This window comes from Condylostylus longicornis, unplaced genomic scaffold, assembly GCF_029603195.1.
Source record: "Condylostylus longicornis isolate FDR11 unplaced genomic scaffold, ASM2960319v2 ptg000080l, whole genome shotgun sequence".
NCBI classification, from domain to species: domain Eukaryota; kingdom Metazoa; phylum Arthropoda; class Insecta; order Diptera; family Dolichopodidae; genus Condylostylus; species Condylostylus longicornis.
In genome coordinates this window covers 3,048,032-3,067,880 of record NW_026578048.1, presented here as the reverse complement: position 1 = coordinate 3,067,880, position 19,849 = coordinate 3,048,032, and the positions used below count along the sequence as shown (strand labels likewise).

The 19,849-nt window shown below is 23.7% G+C and overlaps 4 protein-coding genes across 4 annotated transcripts; 1 reads left to right on the top strand and 3 right to left on the bottom strand.

Moving 5' to 3' along the window:
- Positions 1–1,080: 1,080 nt before the first annotated feature.
- On the top strand, positions 1,081–19,434 carry LOC129612968 (uncharacterized). Its single transcript, XM_055526831.1, has 10 exons — positions 1,081–1,374; positions 4,497–4,722; positions 4,803–5,296; positions 5,388–5,760; positions 5,829–6,020; positions 9,709–10,821; positions 10,906–11,076; positions 11,792–11,853; positions 17,962–19,045; positions 19,131–19,434. The coding sequence occupies exons 2-10, from the start codon at positions 4,500–4,502 to the stop codon at positions 19,322–19,324; spliced, it is 3,906 nt and encodes a 1,301-aa protein (XP_055382806.1). The 5' UTR covers positions 1,081–1,374; positions 4,497–4,499; the 3' UTR covers positions 19,325–19,434.
- Positions 6,028–7,892, bottom strand: LOC129613082 (uncharacterized). The gene is made up of 2 exons (XM_055526999.1): positions 6,695–7,892; positions 6,028–6,530 (listed from the first exon to the last, which is right to left on the bottom strand). Exons 1-2 carry the CDS (start codon positions 7,794–7,796, stop codon positions 6,337–6,339), a joined length of 1,296 nt encoding a protein of 431 aa, XP_055382974.1. The 5' UTR covers positions 7,797–7,892; the 3' UTR covers positions 6,028–6,336.
- LOC129613084 (uncharacterized) lies at positions 11,156–13,066 on the bottom strand. The gene is made up of 2 exons (XM_055527002.1): positions 11,648–13,066; positions 11,156–11,401 (listed from the first exon to the last, which is right to left on the bottom strand). Exons 1-2 carry the CDS (start codon positions 12,729–12,731, stop codon positions 11,208–11,210), a joined length of 1,278 nt encoding a protein of 425 aa, XP_055382977.1. The 5' UTR covers positions 12,732–13,066; the 3' UTR covers positions 11,156–11,207.
- Positions 13,726–15,506, bottom strand: LOC129613083 (uncharacterized). Its single transcript, XM_055527000.1, has 2 exons — positions 14,286–15,506; positions 13,726–14,015 (listed from the first exon to the last, which is right to left on the bottom strand). Exons 1-2 carry the CDS (start codon positions 15,373–15,375, stop codon positions 13,822–13,824), a joined length of 1,284 nt encoding a protein of 427 aa, XP_055382975.1. The 5' UTR covers positions 15,376–15,506; the 3' UTR covers positions 13,726–13,821.
- Positions 19,435–19,849: the final 415 nt, after the last annotated feature.

Here is a 19,849-nt window from a genome sequence, read left to right as displayed (position 1 = left end):
TAAAGGTTAGATCATGGTTTTGAATTATTTTACTTATATAACAATTTAAAACTAATTAATATATATTTAGTATTTATTAATGATTAAGGCAAATAATTATGGCGCAATTAAATCTGAATTTACTAACTTATAAGCTGAGCACATATGTATATACACAAGTATGTACGACGTATTTATTAAAAGTTCTGTGTTTGGATATTATATAATTGAAATTCTTTTATACACCGGTTTTTTTATAGTAAAACAATTTTCTCTGGTTTTGTTCTGATTTTATACTTCCAAAAATCAGCAGTAAATTGGACAATTTTATTGTTTTTTTTTTTCAATTTTATTATTATTAAAACAAGGTTGCCAACACATTTAAAATATTAAATCATGTATTTTGCTTCATAACTCCAAACACAACTCAAAAATATTTGGATGAAAAGAAAAATAGTATGGGGGAAATATCGTTAAAATAATAATATCGTTGAAGTATTGGGGGTTTTAAATTATTAAAAAATCACAACAATAGCAAAAATACAAAAACAAGTGAATAATAAAAATAGTTCCCATTTAAATAAGAAATATTTTCATTTCTAAACACACTCATGCTATAGAAATTAACCAACGACGACAAATATAGTGGCAAATCCTTTGTGAGGAATAAAAAATAATAAGTTGGTAAATGAAATCAACTCAATTTAAAATTCCTTATACACTTACTTTTAAAAACAATTCATAATTTTTTAGAGATTTCGGCAATCAAGTTCAAAATACTTACATATATACGCGTACTTATAATGAATGAAAATTAAAATACATACACACACTGTACATATATACATTGACATTTATATTATACAATTCAATCAAATATCTACAACTCTCAAGTCTCAATTATTAATTTTACAGAAATATTGTGTATAGATTCTCTTAGCTTACTTTTAAGTTTCATAGTTTTACATAATATTATTATCTACTAATTTGAGAAACTTTTTGTTTTTGTTTTTTAAATTTTACTATAAGTAGTTTACTATATACATACATACATATACATAGTGGTTAATATAACTAAGTTTATGCTAAAATAGCTACGCGTATGTATGTCATGTAAATGTTTGTGTTTCAATTTAATTTTGAATTCTACAAATATTTTATTACTTATATGGTTTGGTTAGTATCTTCTGGAAAGCTTTACTAGTAACAACATTGAGTTCTGCTATAAAAAAAAATTTTTTTGGATTAAATTTTAAAAATTGGAATTTTACAGTAAAAAAAAAAATCAATTAATTTTAATTGAGCATACCATAGCATCGTCAAAACGTGATAATTATTAAAAATAATAAAAGTGAAACGAAAAGGAATATAATTATAAAAAAAATTAAATAAAATGTAAATATAATTTTTACCAAGAATAATAATTAAAAAATAATTTTATCAAAAATCATACTGAAAAAAAAATATTGCAGTTTCTTGTGAAATATTTACATTATATTGAACTTGATATTGAATTACTAAAGGAAGAAAACATCGAAATGATATTTTAATGATCCTTGATTTCCATATTTCTCTTAATACCTTAAGATTTAAGTATAAACATAATTTCTTAAATTATCACTAATTTTTTGTTAATATTCGGAATTTAAATTTTAAAAACTATATTACTGCATTTATTCAGTACAGTGAAGAAATTAATTTAAAAATCTCAGATATCGTAGTGCTGATTATGATTCTAAATTAATTAATCTCTTATTAATAATAACATGACTTTAATTTTTAAAATAAATACTTCAATTACTTCAAAGTTGTCCCAACATTATATTACTATAAGTATAGGTACACAATATAACAATAACAACTCCTAATCTGAAATGTGTATAATATAACAATTTAAATTCTTTAAATTAACAAAAATATTGCAAAAAAATGTTTTATAAGTTCCTCATTTCAAATTACTTTCTTATAATCTTATCTTCGTTTTATATGATTTATTTAAACATAGCACACAATTTTTTTTATTTATCAAATACTTATAATGATAATTTAAAAAGATACCCTACTGATATTTTCTATTACGAAATTCATAAAATAAAACAAAAACGTAAAATGACTTGAATTATAAATGATAGAAATTTGAAAAATAATTTCTTTGAAGATAGGGGCTTATCTTTAGTACAAAATATTGGAATATCTTCTTATAAGTAAAATACATACAATGTATATGCTTACTTATTATACATACAATTATAAATTTTAATATGAGACACAAATTAATTTTATATTATGTTCAGAATACTCTATGTTATATAATATATTATTTAATAATATTATTTATGAGGTTTTGAATTCAAAAGAATGACTGTAACCACATTCAATAAAATTTCAATATAATATGGATAAAGCTTTCATATATTTTTTAAAAAAAATGAAAGCAAATATTCAAAAGTTAGTTTGAAATTGATTGAAATTAAATTTGGAGATTGATCTTTATTCCCTATTATATCAAAAAAAGAAAAAACATTGTATTGACAGATTTATCTTTAAAATAATAAAACACAAGTAATATATGTATAACAAAATATTGCTACTCAAATAAATCAATTAAGTCTATTTAAGAAATTTTCAATACAATAAACATAAGGTTTCCAAAGTAGTCCAAAATATTTTATTACTGTAGTCATTAATTCATACAATAATTAAATTTAATTTTTTACGAGAATTTACAATATGTAATAAAAAAATAATGTATATTTTAAAAAATTCAATAAATAAAATGTGGTTTTTAAACTTGTATAATAAAATATCATAATACATTAAATAAAATTTATGACATAAATCGTCATTATTTCGACTATCGATTATATGAGCATCATATTATATTTAAAAATTATTTCGATCTTTTTAAAATAATTAAATTATCGAATTGAATAATCGAATTTCTTAAAATAAATGAATTTGAAAATTTAGAAATATTTAGATAATTTTTATTAATTATAGTGAAAATTTTTAATTAATACAATTTAAATTGTGACATTATATTTTATTTTGAACACAATATGTCCAGGTTTTTAGAATTTTATTCACAGTTTTCTTTAATTATTTATATTGTTAATTAACTGAGTTATATAATATATTAAACAATGTGTTTGAAGTGCATATCAATAAACCAAATAGCAGACCCATGAAAATTGTTGAAATAATTTTAAATTTCTTCAATTAATTTGTATATTTTACAATTTATTTATTAAATTTAAGCAATTATAATAAATATTATGTGTATTATGGCTAATATACCAAAATGCATCTAAAATCAATTTAACTTGAATCATCAAACAAAAAATTTTATTGTTGTATAAAATCACTTTGACTTTTTATCTGCATTTTGGTGCATGTCTTGACTTTAATAAAATATAGATCATAAAGAATTAAAGGTGAAAATTTCAAAAAATTTTCCTAGAAAATTTTATTCTAATAAAATATTTGAAAAGTAAATATGTAATGTTAACATAATTTTTAATTTTTATTCCATTTCCACAAACATGTAAGATAATATCCAAAAAAATCGAATAAAAAATTAAAAAAATATGTTAAATTTTCAAAAACTTTGGGACAAATGTTATTTTAACATTGCTAGTAAAAATAATATAACTAAGAGAATAGAAATAGAATTTTAATTAAAATTATTTAAGTTACGTTTGAATAGAAAAATTTAATTATACGCATTTGTGAGTTTCGAAAATTAAAACTTTATTTAGTAAGACTATACGCCGATAATTATGCGAAAATCGTATTATTCTCTTTATTATTGTACAACAGAAATTAATCATAAAATATACTTTTGTACAGATAGTTAACTCTATTCTTAAGCGAAATTGTTTTTAATTTGAAGCTTTCATACTCTAGCTATCTTAATAACTCTCAATTATCTACATATATTTGTATTGAATTCGATTATAAAAACAATACAAGTATACTATAAAATTTTTTAATTAAAGTAAGTCCTTACAGGTTTCAATTAATTATCTTTGTTCAAATATAATATTATATATATAATTAAATTAAATTACATAATAATTTTTTAAATAGTAATTTATTTATGACAATGCGATTTCTCGGATTACAATTAAATTACGAAAAATTTTTTATTTTAATTTGCTATACTCGTACTAAATATTCTTCTAATATTGACTTTATCATACTTTTTATAATATATTTCATAACCTTATATTATCTTATTAAAATTAATAATTATGGTTGCTTTTTGAAATAAAGATTTGGAAAATTGTCAGGGTATTATACCAGTTTAATTTACAAATTTTAGATCTGCCGATTTTTGTTGTTTATTATTTTCAGTCTCCTATACACTTCTCTTTTTACAACAAATATTGACATAACAAAAATGATATTTTTTCTTCTCTGATATGATAAAGAACAAAAAATAATTTTAGGAAATGAAATTAGATATAAAGTATATTTATTTATTAATCAAAAATAATTTTCTTTAATATTTTTAGAAAATGGCACCAAATGATAAAAGTACAGAGGAAATAAATAATAATAAAGATAATGACAATCCAAAATTTCCAAAATGGTTAAATGAAACATTCTTTCATAATGTCCTGGAAAAGCATGTTGGTAAAGGATTTAAAGTAAAAAATTTTAAACCTATTGCAGCTTTTGGAGGTGGTGAAAATTATGCATCAGATATGTTACGAATTGAAATGGACTTGGAATTAAATGGTTTGTCTCATACAACTTATATAAATTACATTACATACATATATGTGCATGTAACAAAATATTATATATTAAAATTTTAGATGGAACTGAAACATCTATTTCATATATATTGAAAATGATGCCACAAAATGATGTTGGAGCTGATGTTGTTAAAAAAATGAATCTATTTCCAAAAGAAATGCAAATGTATGGTAAAATTATACCAGAATTTGAAAAACTTTATGCTGATATTGGTAAATCAGTAACATTTGGACCAAAATGTTATAGTGTATCGAATGAACATGGTGGTGAAATTATTATGGAAGATTTAAAAAATAAAAATTTTAAAAATGCTAAAAGACAAATCGGTTTAGATATAACACATTCGAAAAGAGTATTAGAAAAAATGGCACAATTTCATGCAGCTTCAGCATGTTGGTTTGAAAAATATGGTCCATATCCTGATTTATTTTTAAATGGTTTTTATAATGAGAATGTTAGAGAAATATTTGAAAAAATGAATGAAGTTAATTCAAAACTTTATATAGATTGTATGTTAAAATATAAAAATGGTGATAAATATGTAGATAAAATAGTAAGTATTTTACAAAAATGCTAAAAATATAATTTTTAAATTTTTACCTAAAAAATATTTTGTACTCATTATATTTCAATTTCTTTTGCAGGGAAAATTTCAGGACAACTTCATTGATATACTAATTGATGTGAGTAAAGTTGATCCAAATAATTTCAATGTTTTGAATCATGGTGATCTATGGTGTAATAATATAATGTTTCAATATGATACAGAAGGCAATAATAATATTAATGAAATTTATTTTGTTGATTATCAAATTTCTAAATATGGTAGCCCATCTTCTGATTTATATTATTTTATTATATCATCAACAAGTTTTGAAACAAAAATAAGTGAATTCGATTTTTTTGTTAAATACTATCATGATAAACTTGTTGAAAATTTAAAATTATTAAGTTATCCAAAACGAATACCATTATTAAGAGATATTCATATTCAATTACTTAAAGATAAATTTTGGGGTAAGCAATATTTTTCATATATAAATGTTAATTTATAGAAAATTTCATTTTTCAATTTATAATTTTAGCATTGGGAACAGCTTCAGGTGTAATGTCAGCTGTATTATTAGATCCAACAGAAGATGCTAGTATAGAAAATTTCTTGGAAGGATCTGATGATGGTATTAAATTTAAAATGAATGCATATTTAAATCCACGTTATGTTAAAACAATGGAAGCTCTATTACCATTTTTTGACAATAAAGGCCTATTAGATTTTTAAGCATTATAATTTATAAAATATAATTTTTGAAAAATTTAATTGAATTTGAGAATTAGAACACTCTCTCTCTCTTTTTGTGCAATATTTTGTTGTATATTTTTATAATTAAAATCATATGCACATATTATACAACAAGATGATTAAATTGTTAAATAAGTATAGTAAATAGTATTTCCATGCAGGTGTAAACTTAATTGTTATATATATACATATATGATTATAGTAAGATTATTTTTTAAAGTAAATAAATTTGGTTCTTCTATTGATATTTTTTTTACAAATATATTTACACAGTTTTTTTTATGTTTATTTAATTATAAGTCAAATAAACCTTTTCTTTCGAAACACGGTAATAAAATTTTCCAATGCTCTTGAATACGTTTATTATTTATCATTGCCCATTCAAAGTTTTCCATTTTATCACCTTCACAAAATAAAGCTTCAGGACATGCGACACTGCTATCTTCCAAGAAAGCTATTGATTTATGAATAAATGCTGTTTGAAGTGCTAAAAATATTAAAAATAAAAAGCAAATGGTCTATAATATAGATTTTTTTTATACGAACTAATTTAAATTTATATACATAGAAAGCAAATGCATTAGAATTATAAAAAATAATTTTAAACGAATTTTATGATCAAGTAACATACAGTTTTGCTTTAAAACTTACCATGAAATCCATTTTCCCAAAATTCTTGAAGAAATTCTTTAAAATTTGGAATTTTAGAATATTCTTTAAACTCGAATAATTTCAATGTTTCCAATAATTCATGATAATAATATTTAACATAATTTTCCATTTCATCAATATTTGGTAAACCAGCCAAAGAAGTATTAAAAAAATAATGCAAATCTATTGCTGGTGAAGCCCAAATACTAAATTGAAAATCAATTAAAATAGCATCCAATGGTTTTCTAGATTCATCATCTTGATCAAATTCATCATATTTAAACATTATATTTGTAGACCAAAAATCACCATGCGCCAATACATTTAATTGATTTGGTTTTGGATCATAACATTGACGTTCTTTTTCAACCCAATGTGGAATTAAATTCCTTATTTTCTTTGAATAATTTATAAATTCGTCACCAAAATTATGTAAGGTTGTACAGATTTTATGCAGTGAGCTACAAAAAAATGTATTTAGTCCATCAGAATGCCGATTGTAAATACCATGATCAAATTTCTTAAAACATCCTGGATCTTGTTGATCAAGTATAATAGAACATGCATGAAATATAGCTAATTTTTTTAATGCTAATTTAGCATGTTGTTCATCTAGACCTTTTAGACGATCTGCACCTTTGTAACCTCGTTGTAAAAGATCTTCTAAAATTATAGCATTATTTTTGAAATCACAATAAATTGGTTTTGGGAAAACAGAAATTTCTTGAAGATTATTTTGAGTATTCATTAATTCTTGAATTTTTGGTAATGCTTCACCATACATTAGCATTTCATCTTCAAAAGCTTGATATTCTTTAATTACTTTTTTTGTTATTGGATCATCTTCAATTGATGATTTTATTATATATTTTCCAATATTATATTTTAAATTTTTATTTTCATATTCAATAACAACACGAATTACTAAACTTGCATAGTTTTCACCTTTTTTTGTTGCTAATTTTGTATAAAAATCTAAAATTTTTATCAAATTATCTTTAAAGTAATCCTTCAAAACTAACTCAAGATAATCCTTATTTATCCATTTAGGAACATCTTCAGAGTCACAATTATCATTGTCTGTGGTGTTCTGTCCATCCATTACCAAATAATTTTTCTTTTATTTTCTAAACAAAAAATTAAGAGAGAACTCTGTCAAACGATAGCGTTGTTAAAAATGACTGAATTTTGAGTTTACAATTTTGGGTATTAATGATTTTCTTTTTGCAAATTCTAGAGTCTTCATTTTATCCTTTATTTAACTTTTTTAATGCAATTTTATTGCACTGTAGTAAATCATCACATGACTGTTGATCTTCAAACAACATGCACTCATAAAAGCTTTGATTAATTTAATAAAGGAGGTATTGTAATCATACAAAATTTTTAATATCTAGTTTTTTCCCTATAGAGAAACTATATTTTTAACGATGTGTCGGCGTAATTGCAATAATTACATAATTAAATGTTCGTAGAAGTATGCATTTATACAGAATATTAATTAGGCAGATAATTGTTAACCGATTATTAGACCACTAGTCCCAAACTCACTCACTTTGAATGTCGTTTGGGAAAAATGCAATTTGCTTTCGTTTGTGTGTTGACCATATCAGATTTTTTATATTAAAAAAAAAATTATTTAATAACTATAAAAATCTTAAAATTTTGTGTACCTGTATATTAACTTAGCAATAGGAAGTGAAAAGTAAATATTAGTTCTTGAAACAAATTAAGGCAAGAAAAAAAAGATAAGATAAAAAAGATTTTATCAGACAACTTTCTCTTTCAAATTAAATTTTATTAAAATCAACTATTTACTGAAAAACAAAATTATATAAGAAAATATTTTGCAAGTTCCTCAAGTATTGGAAATCGTTAATTACCTAATTAATCTAAACGTAAGTCGATTCAACTATGTCCGTCTTTTTGCCTGTCTACCCGTCTGTCTCAATCCAAAAATTGAGCTGAATTTTTTATAACAGTAACAGCATAATTATCGAATAATTGGTTTAAATAGTAATATCAAGAGTAATTTTATCAAATATCTCAAAACGTGTTTGCCCTATCGAAAAATTGGATTCTATTCTTAAATAATTTTGCCGAAATTGTTGCTTTTCCTTTATAACAAAATAAAATTTAATATATATATGTAAACTATTTGAAAAAAACTATTTTTATGCAACTCCCAGAATCACCAATTTATGTAATTTATGATCACATTGTTGGCATGATCAACTCCATACTAATTCTCTTTTATTTGCAATCAAACTAAGTAAGTAGTCAAATCTCTACTTAGTCAATTCAAATATAATAATTTTACGTTAACTGTGAATCTTCTGATGTTTTATATCTTTATAATTTTAATTGTATATTAAATAAATTATAAGCTCATAAGTACTAAAGTAAATTGTTTAAAATTTTAAAGTTATTCAAATAAAATATAGTTCATTTTTTTGCTGACAAATTTATAGAAAAAAAAATTGTAGCAAAGATATTATAAATGTCATTATTTCCATTATTATATAAATAACAAAGGTTTTACTTGCATGCCATCGCATTACAATGTTGTACTATTACAAATCTAATAAATAATAAACGGGATGCTTGTTCAATAAATCTGAGATGCTACATAAAAAGAGAGTTAACAAAATCATTATTTTTTAAGAGCTGCAATAACGTTTCACTGTGCTTTTAGAAATTTTAAATACATAGTTAATTGTTACCTAAAAACAATGCCTAAAAATATTTTAACGACAATGTACACAGCGTTTAAAACACCATTTTTTAGTATTTGTAATAGTTAAGCAAATAAATCTATTACAGCTCACAAAAAATTTCTTCGAGTTTAAAATTTAATTTAATTTATTAGTATTTATATAAAAATTCAACATTCACAAATTTTTGTGTTTATTATCCTTATCATGATAAGATTAAATACTCATACTTATAAAATTTTGGGACCATTGTTTGAACTAATTTCAACATAATTTTACAAAATTTTCTCTAACATTTAGTAGACAAAATATTTTCAACTTATTCGGAACTAAGATTTCTAATAATGACATCTCAATGTGGAAAAGAATATCACCCATCACCAATTTGGTTAACAAAAGATTATTTAGAAGAAGTTTTTAGATCTTATAGAAAATCAAATAATTTAAAAATTAAAAATTTAGAAATTGTACCAGCAACTCAAAAAGGTGACAATTATGGTAGTGTAATGACAAGAATTAAAATAAGTTTTAATGACTCCAAAAACCCAAATTCTGAAAATACAATTTATAATTACATTGTAAAAACCTCATTTGAAGAAAATAAATTTGCTAGTGAAATTTTAAAAGAATACAAAACATTTGAATGTGAAATGAATATGTACGAGAATGTTTTGCCTCGTTTAACGCAAATCCTGAGAAGAATTAATAAAGATGAATATATTTTCGCAGAAGTAATATTTGTAGATCGTAAACACATAGCTATAATAATGGAAGATTTATCACAAATTAACTACAAAACCGCAGATCGTATTGAACGTTTAGATTTAAAACATACTAAGTATGCTTTGAACAAAATGGCTAAAATGCATGCTGCTTCATTAATTCTACATAATGAACTTGGAAATAATTATTTGAAATCATTTGATCGCGGTTTATTTAACAGTCATACACATCATTTTGGTACATTTTTTAAGAATTTCACTGAAGGATGTGGTGTAGTGGCAAGTAATATGGGTGGAGAATACGTAATTTATGGTGAAAAAATAAAGAAAATTTTACCATATTTTATGGAGAAAGTAGAGAGTGTCATTGAACCAAATGATAAATATTTTAATACTTTAAATCATGGTGATTATTGGACAAATAATTTGATGTTCAAGTATAAAGAGAATGGTGAAATTGAAAATGCTCTTTTAATTGATTTTCAATTTAGCAAATGGACGTCCCCGGCATGGGATTTACATTACTTTATTAATACTTCAGTTCAAGAAGAAGTACGACATAAACGACAAGATGAACTCTTTCAGTGCTACCATGAAAATCTCGTGAATATTTTAAAAAAATTAAATTATGTTGGAAAAGTTCCAGATCTACATAAATTTCGTTTAGAAATGGCTGAAAAAGAATTTTTAGGTAAAAATCAAATAAGAATTTTATGTATGTAGTTGGTTAATGTGAATAATTTTTAATATATTTAATATTTTGAATTTATTATAGCGTTTGTTGTAACAGCTACTTCTCAGGTGCTCTTAATAAATGATCAAACTGAAGATGCTGAATTCGATACACTAATGAAAACTGATGAAAGATCAATGAATTTTCGTAAAGTTGCATATAGTAATCCGAGAGTTTTAGAAGGTGTTAAAAATATGTTACCAATTTATGATCGTCGGGGACTTTTAGATATTTAATTTCAGAATATTCCGTGATATATAAACTCAATTTTTAAAATAAATGAAAATTTTATTCTATTATTATAACATTTTTATTATGCGTATATTAATATTAATTTTTTATCATTATAAATCAAGCAGACCTTTTTTATCAAAAATTGGTATTAAAATTTTCCAATGTTCTTGAATTCGTTTATTGCTTATCATCGCTAATTGAAAACGTTCCCTTTTTTCACCTTCATTAAATATAGCTTCGGGACATGCAGCACTATCATCCTCCATAAAAGATATAGACTTATCAAGAAATGAATTCTGAAGGGCTAAAAAAAAGCAAGAATATTATCAATTTTTTGTTTAAAATAAGTGTTATAAAAATTTTTAAAAGATTCTTATTTAATTTTAGCATTAATAAGATTATTGAGCAATTCGTAAATTTTAAGTTCCCAAAAACGTATTAAAATTCTTTGTTAAAAAATATTTGTTTTACTTTTACTCTTATTAGTCATTTAAATTGCAATTTTGTTAATCTTAGATTTAAAATTTTTTAAAGAATACATTAAACTCACCATTAAAACCATTTTCCCAAAAATCACAAACAAATTCTTCCGAATTTGGGATTTTTAATTTTGTTTCAAAATCAAATAATTTCAAAGTTTCCAAAAACTCTTTATAATAGAATCTAACGTAATTTTCCATTTCTTCAATATTAGGTACACCAGCTAAAGAAGTATTAACAAAAAAATGTAAATCTATAGCAGGTGAAGCCCAAACAGTAAATTGAAAATCAATTAAAATTGCATCTATTGGTCGTCCAGATTCATCATATTTGAACATAATATTTGTAGACCAAAAATCACCATGCGCCAATACATTCAATTGATTTGGTTTTGGATCATAACATTGACGTTCTTTTTCAACCCAATGTGGAATTAAATTCCTTATTTTCTTCGAATAATTTATGAATTCACCACCGAAATTTTGTATGACATTACATACTTTATACATTGTTTTACAAAAGAATTCACTTATACCATCTGAATAACGATTATAAACACCATGATCAAATTTCTTAAAACATCCAGGATCTTGTTGATCAAGTATAACAGAGCATGCATGAAATACAGCTAATTTTTTTAAAGCTAATTTAGCATGCTGTTCATCTAAACCTTTTACACGATCTGCACTTTTATAATCCCTTTGTAAAAGATCCTCCAAAATTATAGCATTATGTTCAAAATCACAATAAATTGGTTTTGGGAACAGAGCCAAATCTTTTAGATCACTTTTTGTATTTATCAAATCTAGAATTTTTGGGAATGCTTCACTATACAATAACATTTCATCTTCAAAAGCTCGATATTCTTTAATTACTCTTGCCATTATTGGATCACCTTCAACTGATAACTTTATTATATATTTTCCAATATTATATTTTAAATTTTTATTTTCATATTCAATAACAACACGAATTACTAAACTTGCATAGTTTTCACCTTTTTTTGTTGCCAATTTTGTATAAAAATCTAAAATTTTTAATGAATTATCTTTAAAATAATTTTTCAACACTCTCTCAAGATAATCCTTGTTTATCCACTTGGGCACATCTTCAGAGTCACAATCACTATTAAAAATATTTTTATTGCCTTCCATTATTTCGAATATTTTAATTTTTTTGTTACAAATTTACACCAGTTAAAAATTCTTTATATAAAATTATTATTCCGAAATTATGTTTTAGATTATTACAAATCTATGTTTATAATGAAAGACAAATTGATATAAAAATGCAGTTTTATAGAAGTCTAAATATTTAAGAAACTTTAAGTACACTTTACAATGCTCTCTACAAATAAATACGTGTACGCTCTTTCATTCAATAATCTTTTATGAAAGTGATATGAAATTTTTAGCTAGTATACTTTGACGTAACATGAGTGTGTACGCTCCGATATCGTTCTAGAATTAGCAATGAACAAAAGCTTTTTTCAAACTGATTAACAGTAAAGGGACAAAATATTATAAAACTAAAAAAAATCAATGAAATTTCGTTTTGAAATTTATTAAAAGTTTTATGATAACCTTTGCTTACTCATAGTGCGGCTCTCAAGTTTATGTTTGAATAAAGATTGTTGAGCAATAACTATACTTAACATATCAGTCTAATATTATATGAAGAGAATAGAAAAGATAGCTTAGAGAATTAGAGAAGCTTTTATTTAATGACAAATTTAATAATTTAGTTCTGTTTCATGAATACATCCTGTAAAGATGGCTAATTTATATATGTAGCAATTTTCACAGAAACAAATTTCTATATGATGCATTTGTATCTTAGTTTCATCTGAATCGATTTATACGAAACAATTAATGTCTGAGTTTACTTATATATTTGTGTTATTTGGGTGACATTGCATCACGACTCATTATTATTAGAGCGTAATGTTCCTCATGAATATGCCCCCTGAATGTACATGGTTGTTGCTATAAATCGATCTTGTGTGTGAATTTTATGAAGTGAAATTTATGAAATCTTTCGAATAAATTAGAAACAAGACATTGAGACTTGCTGTCAATATGAAATTTTAGCTACTTACTATACAAATATAAAAAATCTGACGGTTTTTCCTGAAATTTAATATTTAAGTACAATTTGTTAACAAATTTTATTGATTAGAATTTTTTTACATTTATTTTTGAATATTACTTTGGACCAAACAATTGAAGTTTTGAATTTTTATGATCATATGTTGAGTAAACCTTTCTTTTCGAAAAATGGCAATAAAATTCTCCAATGTTCGTGTACAAGTTTATTATTTGCTATTGCCCATTGAAAACGTTCCACTTTTTCTCCTTTACCGAATAAAGCTTCAGGGCATGCAGCACTGCAATGTCCAAGAAGGCAAGTTGATTTATTGAGAAATGTTATTTGAATTGCTAAAAAAATAAATAAGGAAAAAATTTATTATAAGTACTTGAAGAAATTACGTAAAATACTTAGTAAGAAAACAATTTTCAAATAGATTATAAAAATCATAAATGTACTTGTACTTGTATATATATATATATATATATATAAGAGTACAATTACTATATGCATATCACATTACTGCATGTTTGCAACTCAATGGTTTATATTTTAGTATGTTATATATATAAATACATATTTTCATATGAACTGGAAATGTTAATTAAACAACAACTTACCATGAAATCCATTTGATATCCAAAATTCATTTAGAAATTTTTCATAATTAGGAATTTTAGAGAATTCTTTAAAGTTTAATAACTTAAGCGCTTCTAATAATTCATCATGATAATATTTAACATAATTTTCCATTTTATCAGCATTTGGTAAACCAGCTAAAGATGTATTAAAAAAATGATGTAAGTCAATTGCTGGTGAAGTCCAAACACTAAATTGAAAATCAATTAAAATTGCATCTAACGGTTGCCCAGGTTCATCATATTTAAACATAATATTGGTAGACCAAAAATCACCATGCGCCAATACATTCAATTGATTTGGTTTTGGATCATAGCATTGACGTTCTTTTTCTATCCAATATGGAATTAAATTCAATAATTTTTTTGAATAATTTATGAATTCATCACCGAAATTATGTATTACATATGAGACCTTTTGCATTAAAGTATAATAAAATTTATTAAGACCTTCTGAATGTCGATTGTAAATACCATGATCAAATTTCTTAAAACATCCTGGATTTTGTTGATCAAGTACAATAGAACAGGCATGAAATATAGCTAATTTTTTTAAAGCTAATTTAGCATGTTGTTCATCTAGACCTTTTAGACGATCTGCACCTTTGTAACCTCGTTGTAAAAGATCTTCTAAAATTATAGCATTATTTTTGAAATCACAATAAATTGGTTTTGGGAAAACAGAAATTTCTTGAAGATTATTTTGAGTATTCATTAATTCTTGAATTTTTGGTAATGCTTCACCATACATTAGCATTTCATCTTCAAAAGCTTGATATTCTTTAATTACTTTTTTTGTTATTGGATCATCTTCAATTGATGATTTTATTATATATTTTCCAATATTATATTTTAAATTTTTATTTTCATATTCAATGAGTACACGTGTTATTAAGCTTACATAGTTTTCACCTTTTTTTGATGCTAATTTTGTATAAAAATTTAGAATTTTTATTGATTCATCTTTAAATGAATTTTTTAAACAATTTTCAAGATAATCTTTATTTATCCATTCAGGAATATCTTCAGAATCATTGCTATCTTTAATTATATTATGCTCAGTTCTGTCCATTTTTTGTTGTGTAAATTTCTTATTTTACGTGGTAGTTTTTTTCACTTATGGTTTCTAATTAAACCTTGCACACGGAGCGAACAGTTCTTTTAAAATGTTAGAACTTATAGCTCAGTAATTTTTAATTTGAACAACATTTTCATTTTTTCATTTGTTAGAATGACTACATGTACGTATAGAGAATTATTTTTATAAAATCTTAATTTTATTTATTAATTTACATATATTACATGTTTAATAAACTAATATTTATTTTAATCTTAATTCACTTATTAACATTTCAATATAAATTTTCTATATAAGATAAATTTTCTATTTAAAACAACTGAAGATTACAACAAATACATTATGTATTTAGATAACGGAAGGTACTATAAATTTTTCATTCTGTTTTATGATTCGGAATGAATTGACGTAAGAAGAAATTTATGGGATTGAACTAAATACATTTTATACGAGGTGCTTTGCGTCAATTGTTTTCTAAAACGTAATGTGAAAATGTGGCAAAGTTATTTAGAAAATTAAAGAAATCAGATTGCAGCTATAGTGATTAATAGAAAATATTCTTCAATGAATTCAAATAGTATGAAAATAGTATAAAAGCTGAAGAACTTCTTAATACATCCATTCTCATTATTAATTGCAATATATAAACAATTGCCACTATTACTGCTATTAACTAAGAGCCTTATAATGATCAACGAAACGAATAAATTTTTAAATTATTAGCCGACTATGATTTGAAATGTTGCTGTATTCGCCAAGTTAGTTCGATTCGATTAGTTACTGGCTCCACCAATCATAATAACTTCCTATATAAAATGAATGGCAATATTTTGGGTTGATGGAACAATGATTTGTTTTTTAATTTCAAGATGCAATAAAATATTTTTAATTTAATTTAAAAGTTTAAGTCAAAAATCGAATAAAGAATAGGGAACAGGGGAATCGTCCATATTTTTAATATAACAAGAAAGTCTCTTACATTCGATTGATTCGAAATATTTTGATGCTACTGTAAAAATATATGAAAGCTTGAGAATATTTTACATAATAATAAAAAAACATATTAATGAAATAAAGAATAACAAAATAAAAATTTTACACTTTGAATTAAGCTGAGAATTTTATATACATGTGTATGTAGATCTTTTCAAAATTACCCAATTGATGTCTCAATTTAATATTTTTTTTACTTACATCTTATTACACTAATAAATCTTCTTCGTTTTCCCACGGGATCATACTTATGTAGTTTCTATCCATTATTAATATGGTTAAATGCATAATAATAAAATGCTGTTACTATCTGCACATTCGGTATTGTTATTAAAAAAAATGTCAACATTATTTTTCGATATTAATATCGACATAATATAAGTAATGTAAGTTCAATATTAATTTCGTGCAAATTGGGGACACTTTTGTTTTTGTGTCTAGACTATTTTCACAGTCACAAATAAATGACTTGTTCTGCATAACATTTGTGGTAAAATTAATTGTATTTGCGGGAATCATAAGTAATTAATAAATAATGTAAAAATTCCACCTAAATGTTCCAAGTTTTCAAATTAACTCAGGCATAAGTTTCCAGTTCTTGAAATGAAATTTCAATTTTTCATCAAACAAAAGCAAGTTAAAATTCAAATCGTTGGCTTTAATATAACTTCGATTAATTTAGTGAGCTTCAATTGGCTTTAATATAACTTCGAGAAAAATTCAATGTTTTGTCTAAAACCCGACTTAAATATTTGTATTTTTTCTAAAATAAAAATTAAAACTACATGACGATTAAGAATAGTATAATAAAATTTTAGGTAGCCATCTTAAATATAGTAAAATACTGTAATCGTAAATATCTTAGAAAAATAACAAAAATAATTTTCAAGATTAACTTAGTTAAATAACTGAAACGATAAGTTATCCGTATTTGAATTCTGAAATGTGCAGTCAATTATATGCACATATGTATATGTATAGCGAAAATATACTTACAAACTATAAACAGAAAACTTGCAAATCAGTTAATTTAATATGATTTATGAAAACAAAACTTTTAAGATCGTGCAAGCTGTACTCGAATGGTATTATAAATTAAATTTTTGTTTGTAATCCTGAATACATTAACTATTTGGTGTATTGAATCTAGTAAATAATATACGATCATTATTCAATTCTAGAGCAAAATCATTTTGACAAAAAATATGACTTTTACAAAATTTTTGGGCTCCATTAAATTTAATCTGCAATATGTTCAAATTGAATATCTTGTTCAACTGAGTAGTGAATATTGCTTAGCTACTGAAAATTTAGATAAATATCTGAGGCTTATATTACACTTAAAATACAAAAATTCTTTACGGGAGATTTAAAATATTTTTTAACTTATTGTAAGTATGGTATAACTTGATATAACTAACTTTCTTTTCGTACTCGTATTTATTTAAGATTTACATTAAAAAGTTTTATAATGGAATATAAGAAAGAAAAAAATGCATTTTACATTTAGTAAGGAAATTGTTATTAAGATATTCACAAGTTAAATTTTCTTATAAGAAATAATATTTTATCTCAGATATTCTTAAAAAAAAAACATATTCTTTAAGTATGCCACTTAATAAAGGATTTCATGCAGCTCCAATTTGGTTAACAAAAGATTATTTGGAAGAAGTTTTTAGATCTTATAGGAAATCAAATAATTTTAAAATTAAAAATTTAGAAATTGTACCAGCAACTCAAAAAGGTGACAATTATGCTAGTGTAATGACAAGAATTAAAATAAGTTTTAATGACTCCAAAAACCCAAATTCTGAAAATACAATTTATAATTATATTGTAAAAACCTCATTTGAAGAAAATAAATTTGCTAGTGAAATTTTTAAAGAATACCGAACATTTGAATGTGAAATGAATATGTACGAGAATGTTTTGCCTCGGCTAACACAAATCCTGAGAAGAATTAATAAAGATGAATATATTTTCCCAGAAGTAATATTTGTAGATCGTAAACACATAGCTATAATAATGGAAGATTTATCACAAATGAATTACAAAACCGCAGATCGTATTGAACGGTTAGATTTAAAACATACTAAGTATGCTTTGAACAGAATGGCTAAAATGCATGCTGCTTCATTAATTCTACATAATGAACTTGGAAATAATTATTTGAAATCATTTGATCGCGGTTTACTTAACAGTCATGCACATCATTTTAGTACATTTTTTAAGAATTTCACTGAAGGATGTGGTATAGTGGCAAGTAATATGGGTGGAGAGTACGTAATTTATGGTGAAAAAATAAAAAAAATTTTACCATATTTTATGGAAAAAGCAGAAACTGCTATTGAGCCGACCGATAAATATTTTAATACTTTAAATCATGGTGATTTTTGGACAAATAATGTAATGTTTAAGTATAAAGAAAATGGTGAAATTGAAAATGCTCTTTTAATTGATTTTCAATTTAGCAAATGGACGTCCCCTGCATGGGATTTACATTATTTTATTAATACTTCAGTTCAAGAAGAAATACGACATAAAGGACAAGATGAACTTTTTCAATACTACCATAAAATTCTTGTGAATACCTTGAAACAATTAAATTATGATGGAAAAATTGCAGATTTATATCAATTTCGTTTACAAGTGGCTGAAAAAGAGTTTTTAGGTAAAAAACAAAATATCTACGTACATACTACACTTTTCTATCGATAATTTATTTTATTATATTTAAATTTTAAATTTCTTTACAGCTTTTGCCATTACAGCAACTTCACAAGTTATTCTCATAAATGACAAAACCGACGATGCTGAATTCGATGTACTAATGAGAACTGATGAAAGATCAATGAATTTTCGTAAAGTTGCATATAGTAATCCGAGAGTTTTAGAAGGTGTTAAAAATATGTTACCAATTTATGATCGTCGGGGTCTACTAGATGTTTAAGCATGAATTTTACATACTAAGGAATTTAATATTTAATTTATTTTAAAAAATTGTAAATTTTGAGTATTTTATGTTAGTTGTATCATAAATATTTATATATATATATATATATATATATATATATATATATAAAGATAATAAAACTTAAATACTTAGAATGAAAGAAATTTTATTAAAACTCCTTAAATCGAAATTAATTATGTTTCAAGAAAAATTAATGACCATTAAACTAATACATTTCTTTAACTAAACATCTATTATAAATTAAGGAATTAATTTTTAAATTTGAAAACGAAAAAGATCTCGAATGATTTTTGAACTCTTTTGCTCAAGATTGGGAATTTGGAATTTCAAGTTTTTTTGATTTTAAAATTTTTTTATATAAAATTCCATAGACATCATAATATTTTTGAATCGACTCCCAAGTCCTGCTTTTGATATCAGACTAAAAATACTTGTTTTTTTATAATCTTAAAATATTAATCGACAATTAAAATAAATTAATCACTAGTAAATTGAATAAAT

Coding starts and splice junctions, on each gene's coding strand:
- LOC129613083 (XM_055527000.1), bottom strand. CDS start 15,375: ATGGACAGAACTGAGCATAATATAATTAAAGATAGCAATGATTCTGAA. Junction 14,016..14,285: donor GATATCAAATGGATTTCATG/GTAAGTTGTTGT, acceptor TTATTTTTTTAG/CAATTCAAATAACATTTCTC.
- LOC129613082 (XM_055526999.1), bottom strand. CDS start 7,796: ATGGATGGACAGAACACCACAGACAATGATAATTGTGACTCTGAAGAT. Junction 6,531..6,694: donor TTGGGAAAATGGATTTCATG/GTAAGTTTTAAA, acceptor TAATATTTTTAG/CACTTCAAACAGCATTTATT.
- LOC129612968 (XM_055526831.1), top strand. CDS start 4,500: ATGGCACCAAATGATAAAAGTACAGAGGAAATAAATAATAATAAAGAT. Junction 10,822..10,905: donor GGCTGAAAAAGAATTTTTAG/GTAAAAATCAAA, acceptor AATTTATTATAG/CGTTTGTTGTAACAGCTACT. Junction 19,046..19,130: donor GGCTGAAAAAGAGTTTTTAG/GTAAAAAACAAA, acceptor ATTTCTTTACAG/CTTTTGCCATTACAGCAACT.
- LOC129613084 (XM_055527002.1), bottom strand. CDS start 12,731: ATGGAAGGCAATAAAAATATTTTTAATAGTGATTGTGACTCTGAAGAT. Junction 11,402..11,647: donor TTGGGAAAATGGTTTTAATG/GTGAGTTTAATG, acceptor GCTTTTTTTTAG/CCCTTCAGAATTCATTTCTT.